The sequence below is a fragment of the Pteronotus mesoamericanus genome, unplaced genomic scaffold (assembly GCF_021234165.1).
Source record: "Pteronotus mesoamericanus isolate MK-2021 breed Mesoamerican mustached bat unplaced genomic scaffold, CSHL_Meso_final contig_20, whole genome shotgun sequence".
Classification (NCBI taxonomy): Eukaryota; Metazoa; Chordata; class Mammalia; order Chiroptera; family Mormoopidae; genus Pteronotus; species Pteronotus mesoamericanus.
The window spans coordinates 84,196,371-84,216,932 of record NW_026555085.1 but is presented as its reverse complement, the minus strand read 5'-3'; the positions used below and the strand labels follow the sequence as shown (position 1 = coordinate 84,216,932).

The following is a 20,562-nucleotide window of genomic DNA, read 5'->3' as shown; positions in this document are numbered from 1 at the left end:
TGGTCTACCTGACTGGAGCATCGTCCAGCAAGAAATTTCCGGCATGAAACTTTGCAAACCACTTTTGACAGGTTCCATCACAGCACTTTCTCCATACACTGCACCAATCTTTTTTTTTTTTTTATCTCAGTTGTGTTTTTAACCTTTCTTGAAAGAATGAAACTAAAATGTGTATTTTCTTCCATCTCCAATATTACAAATGACTACACAAAAATTCACCAATTTTGATTTTTTTTTAAATGCTGATATGACAGCTGTCACGATACTATCTAACAAAATTGTGTCAAATGAAGTTAAAGACAACTGAACACTACTAGAGCCATCTCATGGAAAACAAACTTTTTGGCCAGCCCAATAGATTCATAAGTAGTAGGGCTATACTCTGTTTTCCATTACTTAATCATTTTTATTGTTATAGAAAAAAGGAAATTTTCAGGATAATTTAATTTGAAACCTGGCTTTAGTATCAAGGAAAATTTTGATTATAATTAAAAGACTAATTTGTCTCTAAAATTTTTGAATAATTGTAAAGTTTTGATGACCCTTTTAAGAGGTGTGTGATCTTAAATAGCACTGGTCTAAGTGTACTGTGTTACTATACCCTGAGAGGCTTTAAACATAGGCAGAACAAGGAAAAAGGCCTCAAGTATTTTTCTTTTTGAAATATAAAACTTAAATTAACTTTATGGGCATGTACTTCTTAATCTGGAGGTCAGCCTTTTATGAGACTCATGATTAAAGTCAGGCTATTACTGTCTTTCATAGTATGCTACATTGTATTCTGTTGCATTAGTTAAGATAATTACAGTAATTTAAGTTTATCTAAAACTTAGGCTTACATCACAAGGCTAGTAGAGTCCTACTGGGCAGTTTGTAAGACTGAGTATACATTTTTATAGTCTTTGTCCAAGTCAGCCCTCAGCATCTCTCCATTAATTCACTGAAAAAGTATACCTGGCAATGCGTGTATAGGTGAATTAAAAATTCTTGATCTTGGGGATCCGAACATAATATGATGATTATAATGTATTAGTAGTTCGGGAAAATTACACCTATATATTCAAACAAAATAACTATGGATGGCATTTGCAATTAAACTAGGTGACAAACTTCTCATGAACCCCTGCGTATCAGCAAATGGGGGCAAAACTACCAACCTGCCTGGTATTGACTTTGTCAGTAGAAGGAAGAATTGGGGTAATGTCTGACAGATAAGAGAATTCCACATCAGCCAGTTGAAACTTGAGTTTTTTTCCTAATAGTGCAAGGTACCCACAGTAAGGAATGGGGAGATGAGTAGTTTACCCCAGTGAAATCTCAAAATGGACCTGCAAAGATAAGACTCCCTTTTAGATAGAGACTGGACCCACACTGAAGAGAAAGGACTAAAAGTGGAATAAAATTAAGCAGGAGAGAGACAATAGACAAAGATAACCTAGTGGAAGGGAATACAGCTGGAAAAATCTTAGAAAGTAAGCCACCATTTTTCTGAACACTACTCAAAAGTCAGAGAAAAGGTACCTATGTAAAGTCAGAAGCTTTTCTGAATCCTGCATCATTCCCAAAATTTAATTTCACTTAAAAATGAGCAATAGGAAAATGTCAAATCTCAGAAGATGATCAAGATGCAGTATGCATGAATGCTTTAGTAAACAAAATGAAGGATCTCTGAAAAATTAAAGGGGAAGTTGTCAAGAAAGCATTCATGGGTGTCTGTAGCATTTGAGCTGGACTCATCTTGATGTCTAAATCAGAGCTGCACCTTGAGTTCTGTTTATAGTGGAGCCTGAAGGAGGCTTTAGTACTGGTTCCTGGTATGTTCTCAAGGCATGCTTTTGTTCTGGTAGCTATTACGTGTTGATAGGAGACTGGAATGGGAGAAGGTTAAGGTCATTATTTACTTATGAGCAAAAAAGGACAAGGAATATTGAGGATATTGTTATTTACTGATTCCATGTAAGACTGCTGATCTGTTTGCCTTAAACTTGTATATTGTCCTACACCCTTTTTCTGCCCCTACTTTCATCTTCATTAATTTAGACTCCTGGGCCTATCATTATAATCACTATTGTTTTGCCAGTTGCTTAGTTCCAAATCATTCTTGGTGATTGTTTTCTCTCATTCCATATCCAATTAAATTCAACAAATTGGTTAAATGCCTATTGTGTGTGTGTGTGTGTGTGTGTGTGTGTGTGTGTGTGTACACACATTAGGTACTCTTCTAAATCACTGGATATATAACAGCATGGGTCAAAACAAAGTTCTTGTTCTGTAGTTTAAAGTCCAGTCTGGCTGCAGGGAAGTAAAAATACAGGATGGGCAAAAGTAGGTTTAAAGTTATTTGTATGTAAAATAATAAAATAAATAATATATAAACATAAACTGTTACACATACTCACAGATGCAAACTTACTTTTGCCCCAGCACTGTACATGGTGACAAGTGCTACAAAGAAAAATAAGGAAGGAGGGAGAGATAGGCTTTTTACATATGGTGCTCAGAGAAGGCCTCTTTGAGGTTTCCACTAGAAGGCAAGCTCCAGCAGGGCAAGAGCTTGCCCATTTTGGCATTTGCCCTTGCTTAGAATGGCGCCTGACACGCAGTAGACATTCGAACTACCAGTTTAATGAAGAAATGTTGTGGGACAAAAAAATTTTTATGTAGGTCAGCCGCAGGCACAGTTGATCTTAAATTGTCATGTTACTATAATGTACCAATCAACTGAAAATTGGAATATCACCTGTCATAACTTAGTGATCACTTTGCCATCGGCGACCAGGTCAGTATCCGTCCCATATTTGGTAGCTTGGACAACGTAGGAGCATTTCGTGAACGAACATTCTAAGTACTGTAATGTTGCATATCCCTCGTGGGCAGTGCTTAGTTTCTGCTAGTCCCATAAGCATATATTCACTCACTAATGATCAAACAGTAAATGGCGACTCTTCGAGGTAAGCGGACGTGGGAGAGTGGCCCCGCTTCCGGTCTGGGTGTAGGGGACGCCATTTTTTCTGCGAATATCTGTGGGGCATGAACTGCGGATCCCGCGCCTGGCTCACGGGCCCATAATCTCTCCATAACCCCCGTCTGTAGACCCTGTTTGAGAACACCCGAATACTTGAATCCGCGTCACGCGCGTGCGTCTTCGTTACCGTACGGCCTGCCCCGCCCACCGGTTGCCTATTAGTTTCTATTGGCTGATTCGCGCGTCCTAAAGGAGAAGGAAAATCCCAGTAGTCATTCCAAATAACAGTAATTAAACTGACGTTATCACGCAACCAGTCACAAGCAACGACCTTCAGCCTTGTCCAATGAGATCAGGCATACGTCACAGCCCGCGGAGTTTGATTTTCGTCCAGGGACGCGGAAGTAGCTCTTCCGGAGGAGAGCAGCCGGTTGTGTGTGTGGGACTGGTGTGGAGGCGGCCGCGCCTCCAGTGGCGTCACCGTGGCTGTGCGAATGGCTCCAGGGCCTAGACCCGGGTCGGTTACCACCTGTGTCCTTCCAACCGAGGCGCGCGGGTGGACACGGGTGTCTGATCGTTCCTGAAACAGGACGAGCGCAAATTGGGCTTCGCCGGCTGAGGATTCCGAGGCACTGTTCTTTGACGAACCGCATCTTGACGTTCCCCGTGTTTGCCGGGAGGCTCGGCTTCGGAGGACGGTGAGCAAGACGACTATACTGGGCCAGAGCGAGGGACACGACTGGATGCTAGTCTCGGCCAGTTACATGCTAGTTGGGTGGCTGAATTAAGTCACGGATCTTGGGTTCGTTTTCCTTATCCTTAAGATGAGCGAGGAGGGATGGGTGATGAGGAAGAACTACTGTTCATTTCGTTTAAGCCTCGAGTCGGCCCCTGCTTACCCCCTTCTTACCCTCTTCTTGCCCCCTTCTCCGTTCCTCCCTCCCTCCCTCTTTCTTTGGTCTTTTCTTTTCTTTTGACATTTGAGAGAGGGGAAGGGAGGGAGAAGCAGGGAGAGAAACATTGTTGCGGTTGCCTCGGGAACGCACCCCAGGAGGCCGCAACCCCGGCACGCGCCCAGACTGGGAATCAAACCGGCGATCTTCTGCTTTGCCTGACGCGCCCAACCAACTGAGCCACACGGGTCAGGGTCCCTCCCCGCTTTCAAGTGTGTGCTGAACACACCTGTCTCTAGAGTCTGTCCAAAGCTTTCAGGACAAGAGGGACCGTCTCTGCTGTGTCCAGCCTATTGTTGATTAATATTTGTTAGACTCAAACATCCTATAAACTTATAATGCTATTTCACTGATGAGTTAAACTTTCCTTTACCAGTCCTTCCCCACTCCCCATTATTCTCTTTCACTTTGACTTCCTTCAAAGTAATCCTGGCCAGAGGGAAATAATTGATGGAGTAATGTGTAACGATGGGACTTCTAGTTTATTTAATACAATTTATGCAGCAATTATTTGTCAAGAGTACTGTTCTCTAATTTTTTTTCCTGAAGGTACCAAGAAACTGATAATGTTTCCTTGAATTTGCTTCTGTGTTTGTTTCACCAATGTTTCCCATATTGAATATCTTAAGAGAGATGCTGGAATATTTTGGTGTTCCTATGGACCAGGTAAATGCTTTCTTGATGGATTTGAATGAATGTGTTGTATTTATTCTGGGTCTCATTTTGAAAATGCCTTATATGTAAACATTTAAGACGAAATTGTTATTTCTCTTTAGGTGCTACCAAAGTGAGTTTTCAATAGCTTAGCTTTGATAATTTGAATTTAAAAAGGGATAAGATTACTGGGAACCTATTTACTTGATGGGTCAAATGCCAGCAAAAAATAGAAACAGAATGTAGACATGACCTTCATATAGTTCAATTTATTGCTTAAAGTACATTTTTTAAGTATATTTTATTGATTGTACTATTACAGTTGTTACAACTTTTTTCTCCCTTTGCCCCCCTCCATCCAGTGCCCCCCTTAGTTCATATCCATGGGTTGTACATATAAGTTCTTTGGCTTCTCCATATCCTATACTATCCTTAACCTCCCCCTGTCTATTTTGTATCTACAAATTATGCTTCTTAATCCCTGTACCTTTTCCCCCAGTCTCTCCTTTCCTCTTTCCTGCTGATAATCCTCCATATGATCTCCATATCTATGATTCTTTTCCTGTTCTAGTTGTTTGCTTAGTTTGTTTTTGTTTTTTAGATTCAGTTGTTAATAGTTGTGTTTGTTGTCATTTTACTGCTCATAGTTTTGATCTTTTTTTAAATAAGTCCCTTTAATATTTCATGTAATAAGGTCTTGGTGATGATGAACTTCTTTAGCTTTACTTTGTCTGGGAAGCATTTTTTCAGCCCTTCAATTCTGAATGATGGTTTTGCTGGACAGAGTAATCTTGGTTGTAGATGGCTGCTTTTCATTACTTCAAATACTTCTTGCCAGCCCCTTCTTGCCTGCAAAGTTTCTTTTGAGAAATTAGCTGACAGTCTTATGGGATCGTCTTTATAGTAACTGTCTGCTCTTCTCTTGCTGCTTTTAAGATTCTCTCTTTAACCTTTGGCATTTTAATTATGATATGTCTAGGTGTGGCCCTCTTTGGATCCAACTTGTTTGGGACTCTGAGCTTTTTGGACTTGTATGTCTATTTCCTTTTGCAAATTAGGGAACTTCCCTTTCATTTTTTTCAAATAAGTTTTCAGTTTCTTGCTCTTCCTCTTTTCCTTCTGGCATCCCTATGATTCAGGTGTTGGCACTTTTTGGAGATGTCCTAGAGTCTTCTTGTTTTCTCCTTGAGAGAATTTTTTTGAATTCTTGTTTCTTCATTCTGTACTGGTTGGCTTTTTATTTCTTCCTTATGTCCCAAGCTTCCTTATTTTCTCTGTTCATTCCCTGCAGATTTTTCTTTATTTCACTTAGTGTAGCCTTCATTTCTTCCCTTATGCATTTACCATACTCAGTGAGTTCTCTGACATCCTTATCACCAATGTTTTGAACTCTGCATCTGATAGGTAGGCTATCTCCATTTCACTTAGTTCTTTTTCTGGAGTTTTGATCTGTTCTTTCCTTTGGTCCACGTTTCTTTGTTTCATCAATTTGGCAGCCTCCCTTCGTCTGTTTCTCTGTATTAGGTAGAGCTGCTTTGACTCCATCTTGACGCACCTATTAGGTTGTAAGGGGTGGAGCCCTAGGTATTCGCCAGAGTAGGGGAACCGCTTTGCTGCTTTGTGGCTCTGTATGTGGGGGAGGGGTCAGAGAGGGAACAGTGCTGCTTGTTCAGCTCTCACCCTGTTTCTAGTCACTTTCCCCACTTCTTGTATGTGACTGGTGCCCTTTTAGCTGCTGCCCTGGTAATGAATCCCAGAGGGGGTGGGTTTGCAAATGTTCTAGGCCTGTGAGGGTCCTTTAAACAGACTCTCCTAAGAGACCCGCAATTTCTTCTGCTTCTCCAACCCCCACTGGTTTTTATAGCCAGAGGTTATGAGGCTTTATTTTCCTGGTGCTGGAACCCTGTGTTGCGCAGTCTGGCACGGGGCTGGGGGGGGGGGATTCCCTCGCTCCCAGGTGTCCCTCATGATTTTTATCCACCACACGTGGGTGTGTGACTGCCTGATCTGCTGATCAAGGCCTCAGGGCCGCCAGGCTGCATCCTCTCTGCCCTAGCTCCCCGTCTCCGCCCCTCCTACCTGTCTAGATTAATATTTCTTTTTTAAATCCTTAGTTGTCGGCTTCCTTCCATTCAGTTAGATTTTCTGGCAGGTCTGGTTGGTTTTTGTTTTGAAGTTAGTTGTGATCGTTACGGTTGTGCAGGGAGGCGAAGCGTGTCTACCTACTCGTCCATCTCGGCCGAAAGTGGTAAATTAAATTTTTAATCATCTAATGCTTTTATTAAGGTAAGTTTAGATTAATATTTGGATATAGAATGGCAAATTATAGCTTAAAATATTCAGAATAAGTCTTAAGGAGAAAGGACGACTTAAGTCTGAGAATGAGAAGCAAATCCAAGTTTGTCCACTTACTGAGCACCTACTATATCTGAGACAGTATGCTTGATTTTGCAGGCGATACAAAAATAGCAATACATGGTTTTTGTTTTCCTGGGGCTTAAAATGTGAGGACTAGCCAACATATATAGAGAAGTATAATACAAGACTGAACATAAGACACAAAATATTAGGGAACATTTATAGAATAGACATGTCATAACTCTTTGTTGTGGTGAATTAGAAGAGAGTAGTTAAGGGTAATTCTAGACTTCAAACAAAAGTTGAAGAATGACGTGCACCAATCTTAAAAATAGGCTACTCAGTATGAGGAACTAGGTTGAGTAGGGAGATAAGGTGAGTCAGATTTGCTGTTAGAATATATAAGCACAGATACCGTGTAGATAATAGTATATATGATTCTAGAATATAAGAAAGAAAAGACTTGATTCAAATTTGGAGTTATCTGTGTTGTTCTGAGATTTGGACCCATGGATTTCTCTAAGAGAGTGGCAGCCATATTATAGTGGTTTGTCATTTGACTGAGGAAGGCAGGTGGCATCAGCAGTCTTTGAAAAGTTTGTGAAAAGGAATCAGGAGAGGCCATCCACTTGAAAGGGCAGCGGGAATGAATTTTTTTTTTTTTTAATGTTAGAAGTAACTTCATGATTGCAAGTTTGGGGGAAGAACCTTATAGACAGGAAAATATTAAAATACAAATGAGAGTGATTGATCAATGCCCTGAAGAGGGTAGTATGGCAGGGGATATAAATAAATAGCCTTGGAAAGAAGAGGGACAGTCAAGAGTACAATGAAAGTTAGAGAAGGTGGGGAGATTTCAAATGGAGAGAAATGAAAATTGAAGTGTATCAAATTGTAGTCCTTGGTTTTCTCCATAATAGGAGAGGTGAGACAGACCACTGGTAGGTGACGGAAGCGGTGGTGTTGGGGATTTCAGAGATTGACAATTACTTTGGGTGATGCAGTATTGAACATACCACGTTATGAAGGGGTTGCAGAATACCTGGGTAGAATACCCAGGTAAAGTCAGCATGGGTTTGTAGTCTTCCTAAATATTTTTGTTTCGTCATTTTTTCCCCCTATCTAACAGTAATTGGATAAGAGCTAGTTTATCCATTAGTAATATGGGAACACAATATCAAAAGGATGATCCGGTTTTGAGAGCATGTCACTGAACCAATTAATTTGAAAATCCCTGCTTGGTAGGAAAGTCAGTAATGGCAAAAGGAGACTCCTAGACCAGGAATAAAAGAAGGAGGTGAAATCATAAAAATGAGGAAGATGGTCAATGGCAATGAAGGAATGAGAGCATTAGAAGGGCAGGAGTTTGTAAGGGTAGACATTACACAGCAGGAGATGAAAGTAAACCAAGAATAGGGTGACTTTATACACAGTATGTAGCTCTCACTGTAGGGAGGCCTCTAGGCCTGTGGTTCCTAGCAAGGGTACGCATATGAGTGGGAGTGGGGACACTTTAACTAAAATTGCTCATCCTGGCAGAGATTCTAGTGTTAATAGGTCTCAAGTCTATATCCTGTAGGCTGCACTGTTCAATGTGGAAGCCACTAGCCAACTATCACCTTTAATTACTTGAAATGTCTGAATTGAGATCCGCTATAGGTATAAAATATATTCTTTTTAAAAAAAGATTTTGAGTACACCATTCTATATTTTCTTTTAAAAAAAAAAGGAATTGCATCTTTTACACCTGCATTTTGAAAAAGTAGATATATAAACATGCTTACCAGAGTACTTTTTAAAACAATGCTTTATGTTTAAATAGGTTTTGCAGATTTGGGGAAATAAAGGCTATGGATCGGCTCGGAGTATCGTTCGTATTATTGGGAAAATTCTTCCTTTAGAACCTTGTCGCAGGCCTGATTTTGAGGTAAGTCTGTTAATGTGCATTGTTTAATCACTGGTTATAAAATAGTCATAGGTACTCCTAAGGCTATAGGGTAGAACAGAAGAAGAAACATTCCCTGCAAAAAAACTTTATCCGTGGAAACAGTTTGTTTCACATATGTTTTTGTTTATTTCTTTAAGTGATTACATTCAAAGATGGGCAGACGCAGAGCAATACCTGAGTGGCTTTTCTTTATTCTTCTAGTTTGTGATTTATGATAGATGACAGTCGCTAGAGGAGAGAATATCGGCGCACATTTAGACTTTAGACTAATATTTTCTTCAGTATTTTTTCTTGCTCATGGGTGCATGGTTTTCTATTGAACATCCCTTTTCTTTTTCCCTCTCGGATTTTTAACGTATTTAATTTCCATGGCATGTGTCTTTCCCCCACCCCCTACAGAGCTCTGACTTTTTTTTCCTTTTTTACTTTAGTTGATCCCACTCTTGAACTCTGTAGACTCTGGTAACTGTGGATCTGTAGTTCCATCTTTTGCTGATATTTTGTGTGTGGCAAATGATGAAGAAGCCAGTTATCTCAGATTTCGGTAATTTTATATACTTATCTTGGAAAGTGGGGTATGGAAAGCTGTAATCTGAATTCTTTGATGTGCTGAAGTTTGTTCAGACTCATTGAGCCTTTTTGTTTTGTCTGTCTCTGTATTGTGCTGTGTCCTACTAATATTTTCCTAATAAGATAACCTCTTGTTCCTCATTTTTAGCCAGTTTTTCTTAATGTACATTTAAACCTAATACAAGGCCTAGGAAGGAATGATATTAAAATGTTATCAGAATCACTGTTTATATTTACAAGAAAGCTATTTCCTATATAGATAGATACTAGATTTATTTTATTTTATATATTTATTCAAAACTTATATAGTTCTTACAGGAAATGATGTTAAACATATTTCAAAGTTTGAATGTGTTTCTCCTAAGGGGTACTAATTTATGTGTTAGTATATTCAGATACAGGCTATAAGCATACTCAGGATTAATTATTCAAGTATGACAGCTAAATTTTTTACATGTCAAACTGGTTTATCAATTTTCAAAAAATTAAAATACCATAAATTTACCCATAACATCATGCTGGATATAAGGCCTTTCAGTACTGTGTATTCAGAATATGTAGAATTTCTAAATAAGCCAACTTTATGTCTAAATAAATAAACTTGTAGCGTGTTTAAAGTGAATAGGCAAAACAGTTACAGGATAATTATTTTTATTTTACAGTCTAAAAGAGAGGCTCGTTCCTTCATTTACTGAGTATTTATTGGTCACCTATTATTAAAGTCTAAATTCTGTTCTATATGTTGAGGATACAATTCCATAAGATGCTGTGCTTGTGCTCAGTGAGCCTAGGGATAAATCATGGGATTAAGAGAGCTACTCTGATTTTGTTTTGGTGTCTCTTTATTCCTCTTTGACTGAAATAATTTATTCCTCTTGGAAAATCACACCCCCCCATTTTCCTCCCCCTCCTCATCCCCTACCCCTCCTCATCCCCTACCCCTCCTCCTGCTCTTCATCTTTTTTCTTCTCTTTCTCCCTCTACCTCTTTTTCCCTCTCCCCCACTTCCTCACTCTCTTTCGCTCCCCATATCTTCCCTTCTTTTCACCCACAGAAATGGAATATGGAAAAATGAGGAAGAGGAGAAAAGTGAATTTTTCCATCCTTTGCAATTAGTTTGGGATCCACTGTCACCTGCTTTAAGACATAACAAACCAATGGAAAATTCTCAGCCTGTAAGTGAAGCTGCAATTAAAAAAATAGCTGCCCTTGAAGATGAACTAACTTTTCTTCGCTCTCAGATTGCTGCAATTGTGGAAATGCAGGAACTGAAAAACAGTACAAATTCTGGTAAGGAACATATTGGATTTTTGTTTCAGTTAGATCTCACCTAGTATTTAAGTCAGTACAGTTCTGAATAATGATGTTTGATGTTCATGTGTTGTGTGAATGACATTGAATATAAAAAGATGTTGGATATATAAAATTTTTATGTCTGATGTTTATTTAGAATAAATTAAGACACAATACTGAAGGAAATAGCTTACGTTTAAAGAAGAGCTAAATACACTGCAAAATATTGTACTTTTGTACTGAAAAGCTTGTTTTCTAAGAAAGCTTTTCCAGCCCTTCAGAAAAACAGTGGAAATTTAAGAGGAAGAATGCCTTAACTTGAAAGAAAAGTATAGGTTTGAGGTTTCATATATTTGTAGTTTGAAGTTATTGTAGCTATTCTTCTAGCAAGTTAGGTGACTAATGCTCTCCAGATAATCCTTTTCTAAATTTTTAGAGACATAACTTGCTTTAACCTATAGACATACACACATAATATATGAGTGTGTGACTATATATATGTACATATATGTCATATATAATTTATATATAACGTTATATATAACATTATATATAAATTAATACTATAAACATATAATATGCACCCATAAATAATGTATAGATATATAATGTGTAATAATAAAAGTGAGATATACTTTTCTCTTTTTCTTTTTTAGCAATCATGTGACACACAGCCTTTTAGGAGCAAATCTGTTATGAAAAAGTTAGTTACAATACTCCCTGCTAAGGGGATTATATTCCGAGACTCCCCGTGGATGCATGAAACCATAGATAGAACCCTATAGATACTATACTTTTCCTATCCATATATATCTTTTCACCTAAAGAAAGCACTTCACAGCTTCTCTTTGGCATATCTAAATTGCCAGCATCATTTTTGTTTTGCTTTGGGGCCAATATTAAGTATATAAAGGGTTATGTGAACACAAGCACTGTGACACTTCGACAGTCAGTCTGAAAACTCAGACAGCTACTAAGTGACTAATGGCGGGGATGATGATTCATGTGCTGCGTGGGATGGAGTGGGACGATGTGAGATTTTGTCATGCTACTCAGAAAGGCACACAATGTAAAACATATACATTGTTTATTTCTGGAATTTCCATTTGATATTTTTGGACCGAGGCTGACTGCAGGTAACTGAAACCATGGGAAGCGAAACTATGGATAAGGGGAACTGCTGTGCTCTGTTCTCTTCCGGCTATTGCCTAAAAAATATGTGCTTAGGTGTTACTACAGTATTATAGAGTGCACCATTTTGAGTGTTTCTAACTACAAGTTACTGATCATGTTTTAGCTTTTTAAAACAGAGGATGAAATTTAGATTGTATGTGAATTACTGAAAAAGTACTTTTAATTTTCTCTTTAAAATATTTCTCCCCCTCCACTTTTAAGGGCCTACAGAGAAAACCCTAACTGGATTAAAAGTAAACGTACTAGTTGGCTTGACTCATAAACATTATTAAGCAGATGGGATTGCTTTTCCTTCCTGGCCACATCGTTATGTCAGTAGCATTACAGAAATTGTTTCTGCTTTGGTTTTAATTAGTGTTATATTAAAGAGAATTTGGCATGGTTTCTCAACAGATTACCTTGTTTTTAGGTTCCTTTGACTCGACTGATGGGCTCGGTGGTTTGAGACAAATGCCATCATCTGGGACTGCTCAGCTGAGTGTCAAACCAGATCCATTTTCAAGTTCAGTGCTACCTGCTCCTCCTCCTCCACCGCCACTGCCCCCTCAGTCTTCTCCTCTACAGCCTCCACGTCCTCCTCTTGTGCAGCCAGGATACAGCACTACCTGTGACTCCGGTAATTCAGCCACTGAAATGAAAAAACAGCACCCAGCTGCTAGTAAGACCAATTATAGTCGTCATTCAAAAAACCAGAAAAACAAAGAGGTTCCAAACATGTTGGATGTCCTAAAAGATATGAATAAGATTAAACTTCGTGCTATTGAACGGTATGTTGTCATAATTTGAGAAATGAACCAAAATTTTATATTTATCCTAGTAAACATATACACCTTTTCTCTTTTATTCTCCTTCTCCCCAAATGCTCCTTCCAGAGAATCATTTTCAGTTTTTTGACTCTTCTAGTGTATTATCTCCATATTTTTGAAACTTCTTTTGCTATTTATTGATATTTTCATTGTATTTGCTTCCTACTGTTAAAGATTAGGAATACATTCTCAGACACTCTATCTCTCACACACAGGCGCACACCCATACTCATTACATCTCCCCAATATTGTTAAATCGCAGTTTTTAAGTCAGTATGTAGAATGTACATTCTTAAAACAGTGTACATTTACAGGTAAGCCATTTTATATACTTACACATGATTATGTTTTGTTTGTTGAAAGATACTCTCTTTTATTGGAGTTAATTGCCTCTCTGAGACCCATGTTTGTGTTTTTAAATCCCCCCTCAGGAGCCCTCTGTCCCGCCCCGGTGTCGCTTGCTGCCCTCTAAGCCTGCTGCCTTGCTGTCCCCCTTCACCAGCATCCCGGGCGCTCTCCCGCCCTCTGTCCTGTGTGGCAGCACCTACTTACTGGGTGTCATGTCTTCCCGTAGCTTCCTAAGAAAGAGCAGGTCAGGTAGATTATTTTAAGACCTTGTGTATCTGAAAATGTTATTTTATTCTCACACTTAATTGCTAGTTGGTCTGGGGGTATAATCAGCAGAAAAGTCACTTTCTCAGAAATTTGAAGACATTGTTCCATTGATTACTAGCTTCCAGTGCTCCTGTTGAGAAGGTGATGTCATTCTGATGCCTGGTGTGAGACCTGTTTCTTTATCCTTGAAGCATTTAAGATCTTCTCTTTAGTCCTGGTATTCTGAAATTTCTCTATGATGTGTCTGGGAAAGTTCTTTTCTTATTTGTTATGCTGGGCACCTGTGGACTCAGTGTAGCATGTTAGGTTCATCATTTTTGGAAATCTCTTACAAATATTTCTCTGATAATTTTCTCCCATTCTTTTCTGGAACTCCATTAGAAGTTTGATGGTGGAATTATTCCTCTTCATATCTTTCCCTTTACTATTTTCTCTTTCTTTGCTTTTTAATTATAATTCCTAAGAAAAATTCTTTAACTTACCTTTCAACTCTTGGGTTTTTACATGCTGTCATATTTTTGACTTGTAAGAGCCATTTCTTTTTCTCTCAATGCTCCTTCCTTTTCTGTATCTTCCTGCTTTTGTTTATCGTGTTCCACTGAAGATATTAACTATAGTTGTAAGTTTTAAGGTCTTTTGCTCTTGAATTATCTCTGTTTGTCCTGAGTTCTTTTTTCCCATTTGTTGGTTTTGGTTTCTTGCTGTAGTTTTGGAGCCTTAAGTATCTGGTGATTGTTGGCTCTACATTCATATTTAAAAATGAGACCATGAAAAGCTGACTGAAGGTACTTTGCGTGAGGTGGATTGTCAGCTGGTGGGTTTACAATTTGGTGACTGAGGAGAGAACCTAACCATTTTGTTGGCCAGGCCCCATGTTTCAGTAGTTGTTTGTCTTTCCTTTGGGGCTAGAGAGTTTTTCTAGAGAATTCTTTAATCTTCTTCTTGGTCAGGAGAGATGGGAAATACACGGAGTACAAGCCAGGTAGTTTGAGAGCCGAGTGGGAAACAGAACAAGGAAGCAGTTTGTCATTCAGTTTGTACACTTTCTCTTAATCCTTTTGGGATGGCAGCTCATCCCTCATTCTCTTCATTTTCATCAGTTTTCCAGCTTTCGGCATTTTATTGCAATTCTTATCTGCTCCCTCATCTTGTTATCTTTTGTCTTTTTGGGTATACATCTTTTTTGTTTCTTTACTCTCATTTTAGTAGGATTTCACAGAGATCTGGCATGCTCACCTGAAAATCCCTCAGTGAGGTATATTTTCTATATCATAGTGTTAGGACAGACAAGTCATTTAATTCTTAACGAGGTTATGATTTGATCCTTGTATGAGACAGCTAGTACAGAGAAAAAATCTCATGTCTGTATGTACACACTTGATACCAACTTGATCACTTAGACTGGTATCATTGGGCCCAGTCAGTGTAAAATGGTGACTGTTAACATCACTGGAGAAACCCCTTTTCTCTCAGGTTTCTATAACTAACCTTGTAAGTACTACACATTGTTGTGAAATCTGAGGAGACTTCCCACATCTTGACATTTACAGATGTACTACCCATGTTCTCTGCCTTCCATCCTGTTTCTGTGATGAAGTTTCCTAGTTCATGCCTGGGCTCTCCTTGTCACTGGTTCCCCTTCTCTCTTATCAAGGATTTCACTTAAAATGATCCCTTCTGCATTATCAAATTTTTCTGCTTTAATTTATTCTTCTGCTGATGTGTTTCCCATCTTCAAAACGTGTGTACCCCGTTATTATTCTGTTCCCCATTCTGATATGAGTTCTTGATGTCATCTGCAGTTTGTTTTTATTTCTCACTGCCTTCTTCCATCCACTGTCACATGGTGTCTGTTCCCATCACTCCAGAGAAAACTGCTCTTGTCCAGGTCACCAGTGATTCCGTGATCTTTTTTTATCTTTAAGATTTTATTTATTTATTTTTAGAGAGAGGGGGAGAGAGGGGAAGGGAGGGAGAAAGAGGGAGAGAAACAACTTGTAACACCGCCAACTGGGTGAGCAACCCAGGCATGTGTGCTGACTGGGAATCAAACCAGCGACCTTTCAGTTCTCAGGCCAGCGCTCAATCCACTGAGCCACACCAGCCAGGGCCAGATCTTACTGTACCTCTTGCCCCCTTGGCAGCATTTGATGTAGTCAGCAGTTCCCTCCTCCTTGGAACACTTTCTTTGCTTGGCTCTAAGGAAATGGGACTTGGTTTTCCCCTTATCTCACTGTCACTCCTTGCTCCCTTGTTTACGCTCTCTCAGAGCCTGGTCTCCAAATGCTGGTGTGCCCAAGGCTCGGACCTTAGCCCCCTTCTCTTTTCTATCCACATTGTTTCCTCTGGTCATTTCATCTAGTCCTGTAGCTGGGCACACTGGCTGTGTGCCGATGACTCTCACGTTGACTTTTCTGTCCCCGAACTCTCCTCTGAGCCCTATGCCTTCATGACAGAATGCCTACTTGACACCTCATTGGCCGTCTTCCAGGTCTCGAGCTCCACAGGTCCAGGGCAGAGCTCTTCCTTCCTACCAGGCCTCTCCCCTCACTTTGCAAGCCTGTTCTCTTCTAAGCCTTTTGCATATCAGCAAATGTCAACACCGTCACCCAGTTGCTCAGTCCGAACATCTAGGAATTACCCTGGTTTTTTCCTCTTCTGTCCCATTTTTTTTTCTTCAGCATGTAGCTCAAATTTGTGTGTCTTCATGATCCAACTGCAACCCCCACCTAAGTCACTGGTGATGTCATATAGCCCGGATCCCTGCAGTGGCCTCCTTAGTGGTGCTTCTGTTTCCCTTCTCGTCCCCTTTTCTCCATATAGTGACCAGAGCGATCCTTTGAAAACTGAAGTCAGATCGTGCCATTCCCTGTTTTAAACCTCTGGTGATTTTTCCATGTGATTAGAATCGAATACACTTTGCTGTGGCCTGTAAGTCCCCCTAGGATCCAGCCCTTGCTCCTTTGTCTGACCTCATATCCTACTTCCCATGATACTCACTGCACACCAGCGATTCCTGGGTTTTTTTCATCTTTCTTTTCTCAAACGTGCCAAGCTTCTTCCTGATGCATCCACTGATGTTTGCATTACACTGACTCCTGGTCATTCCTTAAAGAGAATGTCATGTGGTTAAAGAGGCTTTTCCTGATCATCTTACCTAAAGCGCTTTCATCCTAGTCATTGTCACATTACCCTATTTTATTTTATTCTTAGCACTTAATTGCTCTTACTTGTTCATTGATCATCTGCCACCAGAATGCTCCATGGGAACAGGATAATGCTCTACCGTCAAAGTGCAAAATGGAGCCTGGTGGAATAGGAGACATTATGTGAAGACTGAGTGAACAATTAGCCTATGGTTTTCTTTTTATGAACTCTATAGTCCTTTTAAAAGTTCTTAAATATTAAGAAAATTTTTTCCATTGAAAAATTAGGTGATTTAAAATAAAGATCTTTAGCAGAGAGATATTTGGTAAATCCTAGGTCACGACGAGGTTGTGGTAGAGCCCCACTTGGTTTTATGGTCTTCTGATTCCTATTTCATTCGTGGCAAAAATTTTCAATCTTGTGAAGACTAATTAGATTGTGATACATTATGCTTATATTTCTGCTATGTTTTTTAACAAGGAGCTTAAATTATACAAAATTTTAATATATACAATTAAAAAAAAACAGATCCCCTGGAGGCAGACCCATTCATAAGAGGAAAAGACACAGTTCACAGTGGGACCCAGTGGCTTTAATATCCCAGGCACTCAGGCAGAAATTTGCGTTCCAAGATGACTCCTTTGAGAAAGAAAATAGGTCTTGGGAGCCTTCTCCATTTTCTAGTCCAGAAACGTCAAAGGTGAGCTCTAATAATGTAAAGTTAACTTTTCAGCTTTTCTAAAGTGTGTTACTGGGTTGGCCAAAAAGTTTGGTTTTTTTTCCATAAGGTGGCTCTCGTAGTGCTTAGTTCTCTTTAACTTCATTTGAAACAATTTTGTTAGACTATATTGTGACAGCTATCACATCAGTGTGCATTTAAAAAAAACTTATCAAAATTGGTGAATTTTTGTGTGGCCATTTTAATATTGACAATGGAAGAAAATAAGCAACATGTATGGCATATTATACTTTATTATTTCAAGAAAGGGAAAAATGCAATGGAAATGGAAAAAAACAAAAGATTTGTGCACTGTATGCAGAAGGTGCTGTGACTGATCAAATATGTCAAAAGTGGTTTGTGAAGTTTCATGCTGGAGATTTCTCGCTGGACGAAGCTCCACAGTCAGGTAGACCAAATGAAGTCGATAATGATCAAATTGAGACATTAATTGAGAACAATCAACACTATAACCACATAGGAAATAGCCAACATACTCAAAATATCCAAATCAATAAAGTTATTGGTGAAAATAAAAGTTATGTCTTTTATGGAAAAAATGAAATGAACTTTTTGGTCAACTCAGTATTTATGATATATCTTTGCCTTCAAGCTCTCTTACTGTAATTATGCAGAATGGGCTATATAATTTGTTGCTGCTGTGAATGTTTGTTTTTTTAAATTTTTACATGCTCATTTTAGCTTTTAGCTTTCTATGAAGTTTTTTGAAATAAAACACTTGGCTTGAAAAATATTGTGCATAAGTTTATAATGGTTCACCTTGAATAGTTGCTTATTTGATGTTACTTGATGAGCTAGATGTCTAAAACTTGGAGAGGACCAGAGCAAAGTGACACGATAGATTCATGCTAACCATAGTTCCATGTGAATAAGGCTTTTTCTTTTCCAGTTAAATATAGACTTCAGATTAGAATGTAGACTGTGTTTTTTAAAAAGCATATGGGATCATAATTATCTTCACTGACAATGCTTCTTGGTTGCTTAAAAGGACATACACTGCATTTCAAACACTTGATTGTTAAGATTGCTCCTTACCTGAAGTTTCTTTTTTTAATTTAGGCATAATTCTAATGTTGGGGGTGTTTTTCCCACCTCCTAACTGAGCTGAGATGGGAACAAGAGGACGTGGAAGAGGGACAGGGTCTGAAGTCAGGCGGATAGCATTCAGGAGTGGTAGCAGTCAGCAGAGGAGGGGATGGAAGACTAAGAAGCAGATAGCAACTCAGCATGGCAGAGGCGGGGGAGCTGTCCTCCCCACGGTCTAGCGTGAGCGGTCTCCGAGCAGCTGTTGTGGGTGCACACAATATCCCATGTTTATCATGTTGAGTCAAAAAATTATAGATGTAACTCTAAGAAGACAAAGTATATAGTTTATAACTATTAAAAGAAAAAGGCAAATATGCCTAAAAATAAATGCTTAACAGTTGTACAGATATTTAGAACTGGCAGAGTACTGTTTTACTCATCTTATTTGATCCTCATAGCAAAATCCTAAAATAACCCCCGCCCCCTGCCAAGGCCAGTATTACCTGATTTATGCTTAAGCGATCTGCCCGTACCCCCACTGACTGGCAGAGCAGGGACTAGAACTCTGTTTATTAACATTCTAGGGTGTTTGAAATCTTCAGTTACCTAAGAAATTGACTTGGATAACAATATACTGAGTAGAACATACTACTTCCCAGTGATAGTGGATCAATGAAGTATTATAGAGTTGTCTTACACGGTTCACTGCTCTTCGCATTTTCTCTCCAGTCAACAACTACAAGCATCTTAGAGAAAGAACGTCTTTTTTTTGTATGGTTTCAGGCACAGTGCCTGACACATAGGCCCACTCCCAGGTAAGTTTATTGTTGAATGAATTAAACCTCAAGGGTCATTTAGTGCTTGTGATGCCATTTCTTTTTACATTAGAATAATTTCTGTGTTTAATATTTGCTTTATTTCAGTTTTGACATCACATTTTACAGTCAGAAGGACAGTGAATTAAAGGAAGAGCTGACAAACACCAAAGGTGTGACCACAGGGTGAACAATGCAAGCTGTGTCTACACTTAGAAGGGAAGGTCACAGAAATATGCCAGTGTATCTTCCACTGCATGTCACTCTTCTGTTAATGAAATTAAGTGAAGTCTCTACATCAAGGTATATTAGTGCAGAGGTTGGAAAAGTCTTGATTTATTAAAAAAAAATCTATATATTTATTCTCACCTGAGAACATGCTTATTGATTTTAGAGAGAGGAGAAGGGAGGGAGAGAGAAAGGGAGAGAAACAATCATTGTGGGATAGAAACATCAATCAGTTGCTTCTCATATGCATTCCAACCAGGGACCGAACTCACAACCTAGGCATGTGCCCTGACCTGAAATCAAACCCACAACCTTTTGATTTATAGAACTATGCACCAACCCACTGAACCACACTGGTCAGGGATGAAAAGTCTTGACTCTTAAAAATACCCATTTCTGCTTTTGAAAGATCTAGCAATTAACTGGTTACTGGTGATAGATCGGTATCTTAATTTTTTTCATTTATGTTAATGTTATTAAAGGCTGAATACACACTTTGAATGGTTTTCCTAAGAGCTAAATAGTAAATGACAATGTTTCTCATCGTTAGAGAGCAGTAGAGTCTCACAGAAACCGTTTTGATGGTAATAGAAACCATTTTAATGGATTAAAAAATTAAGCTAAGTTTATTTATATTATCAGCAAATGATAGTGTGAGATTTTTAAAAACAATTTCTTAAAGCAGTTATGACATCCTAATTTAAGAGCCTTGTATCTTTTAAAAATGGGTAGTGATCTTGTTTACTTGGCCTGTAAGACCTTGGAGATGTTCAAAGAATATAATTTTTTCATTGAGATAGTCATAGCTTGAATTCTAAAAATTCTTTCTGAAGGTGATAAAGGATTATTCTTAGAAGCTGATTTGATATTGTTAGTATTTCAGGAATCTTCTTCCAAAGTTTTGCCTATATTTGCTATGTAAATATGTATGCTTGTTTTATTTCTTTTGTTCCTTATTACAATTATGCTGTTTCTTTGTAAATAAAATGTAAAATAAATGTACTTTTGTAATTTGGTTGTGTTTTGTAGCAATTCAAATTCACTTTTTTTCTTCTTACTACTGTGTTCCTAAAGTCTGAACTTTTTTTTTTTTTTTTTTTGAGAGTTCTGTAAGGAGAGTTTCTTGGGTAACACAAATGAAATCTAAGTTTGGAGTACTCATTTTGTCACTGCACATTTACTAATGTGATATGGAAATTTACACATGTCCCTAGACCCTCCAGCCTGTGCACCAGCCAGGGTCGAGGTTCC

At 38.7% G+C, this 20,562-nt stretch overlaps 1 protein-coding gene across 1 annotated transcript; it reads left to right on the top strand.

Annotated features, from left to right (window-relative positions):
• The first annotated feature begins 4,521 nt into the window (after window positions 1–4,521).
• MTFR2 (mitochondrial fission regulator 2) lies at window positions 4,522–19,197 on the top strand. The gene is made up of 7 exons (XM_054568945.1): window positions 4,522–4,584; window positions 8,753–8,857; window positions 9,310–9,422; window positions 10,503–10,738; window positions 12,345–12,702; window positions 17,032–17,203; window positions 19,192–19,197. Exons 1-7 carry the CDS (start codon window positions 4,522–4,524, stop codon window positions 19,195–19,197), a joined length of 1,053 nt encoding a protein of 350 aa, XP_054424920.1.
• Window positions 19,198–20,562: the final 1,365 nt, after the last annotated feature.

Bases quoted from the DNA above. Each gene is read 5' to 3' on its own strand.
- MTFR2 (XM_054568945.1), top strand. From the start codon at position 4,522: ATGTTTCCCATATTGAATATCTTAAGAGAGATGCTGGAATATTTTGGT. The intron at 4,585-8,752 runs GTAAATGCTTTC...ATGTTTAAATAG, and splicing joins TTGGTGTTCCTATGGACCAG to GTTTTGCAGATTTGGGGAAA. The intron at 9,423-10,502 runs GTAATTTTATAT...TTTCACCCACAG, and splicing joins GCCAGTTATCTCAGATTTCG to AAATGGAATATGGAAAAATG.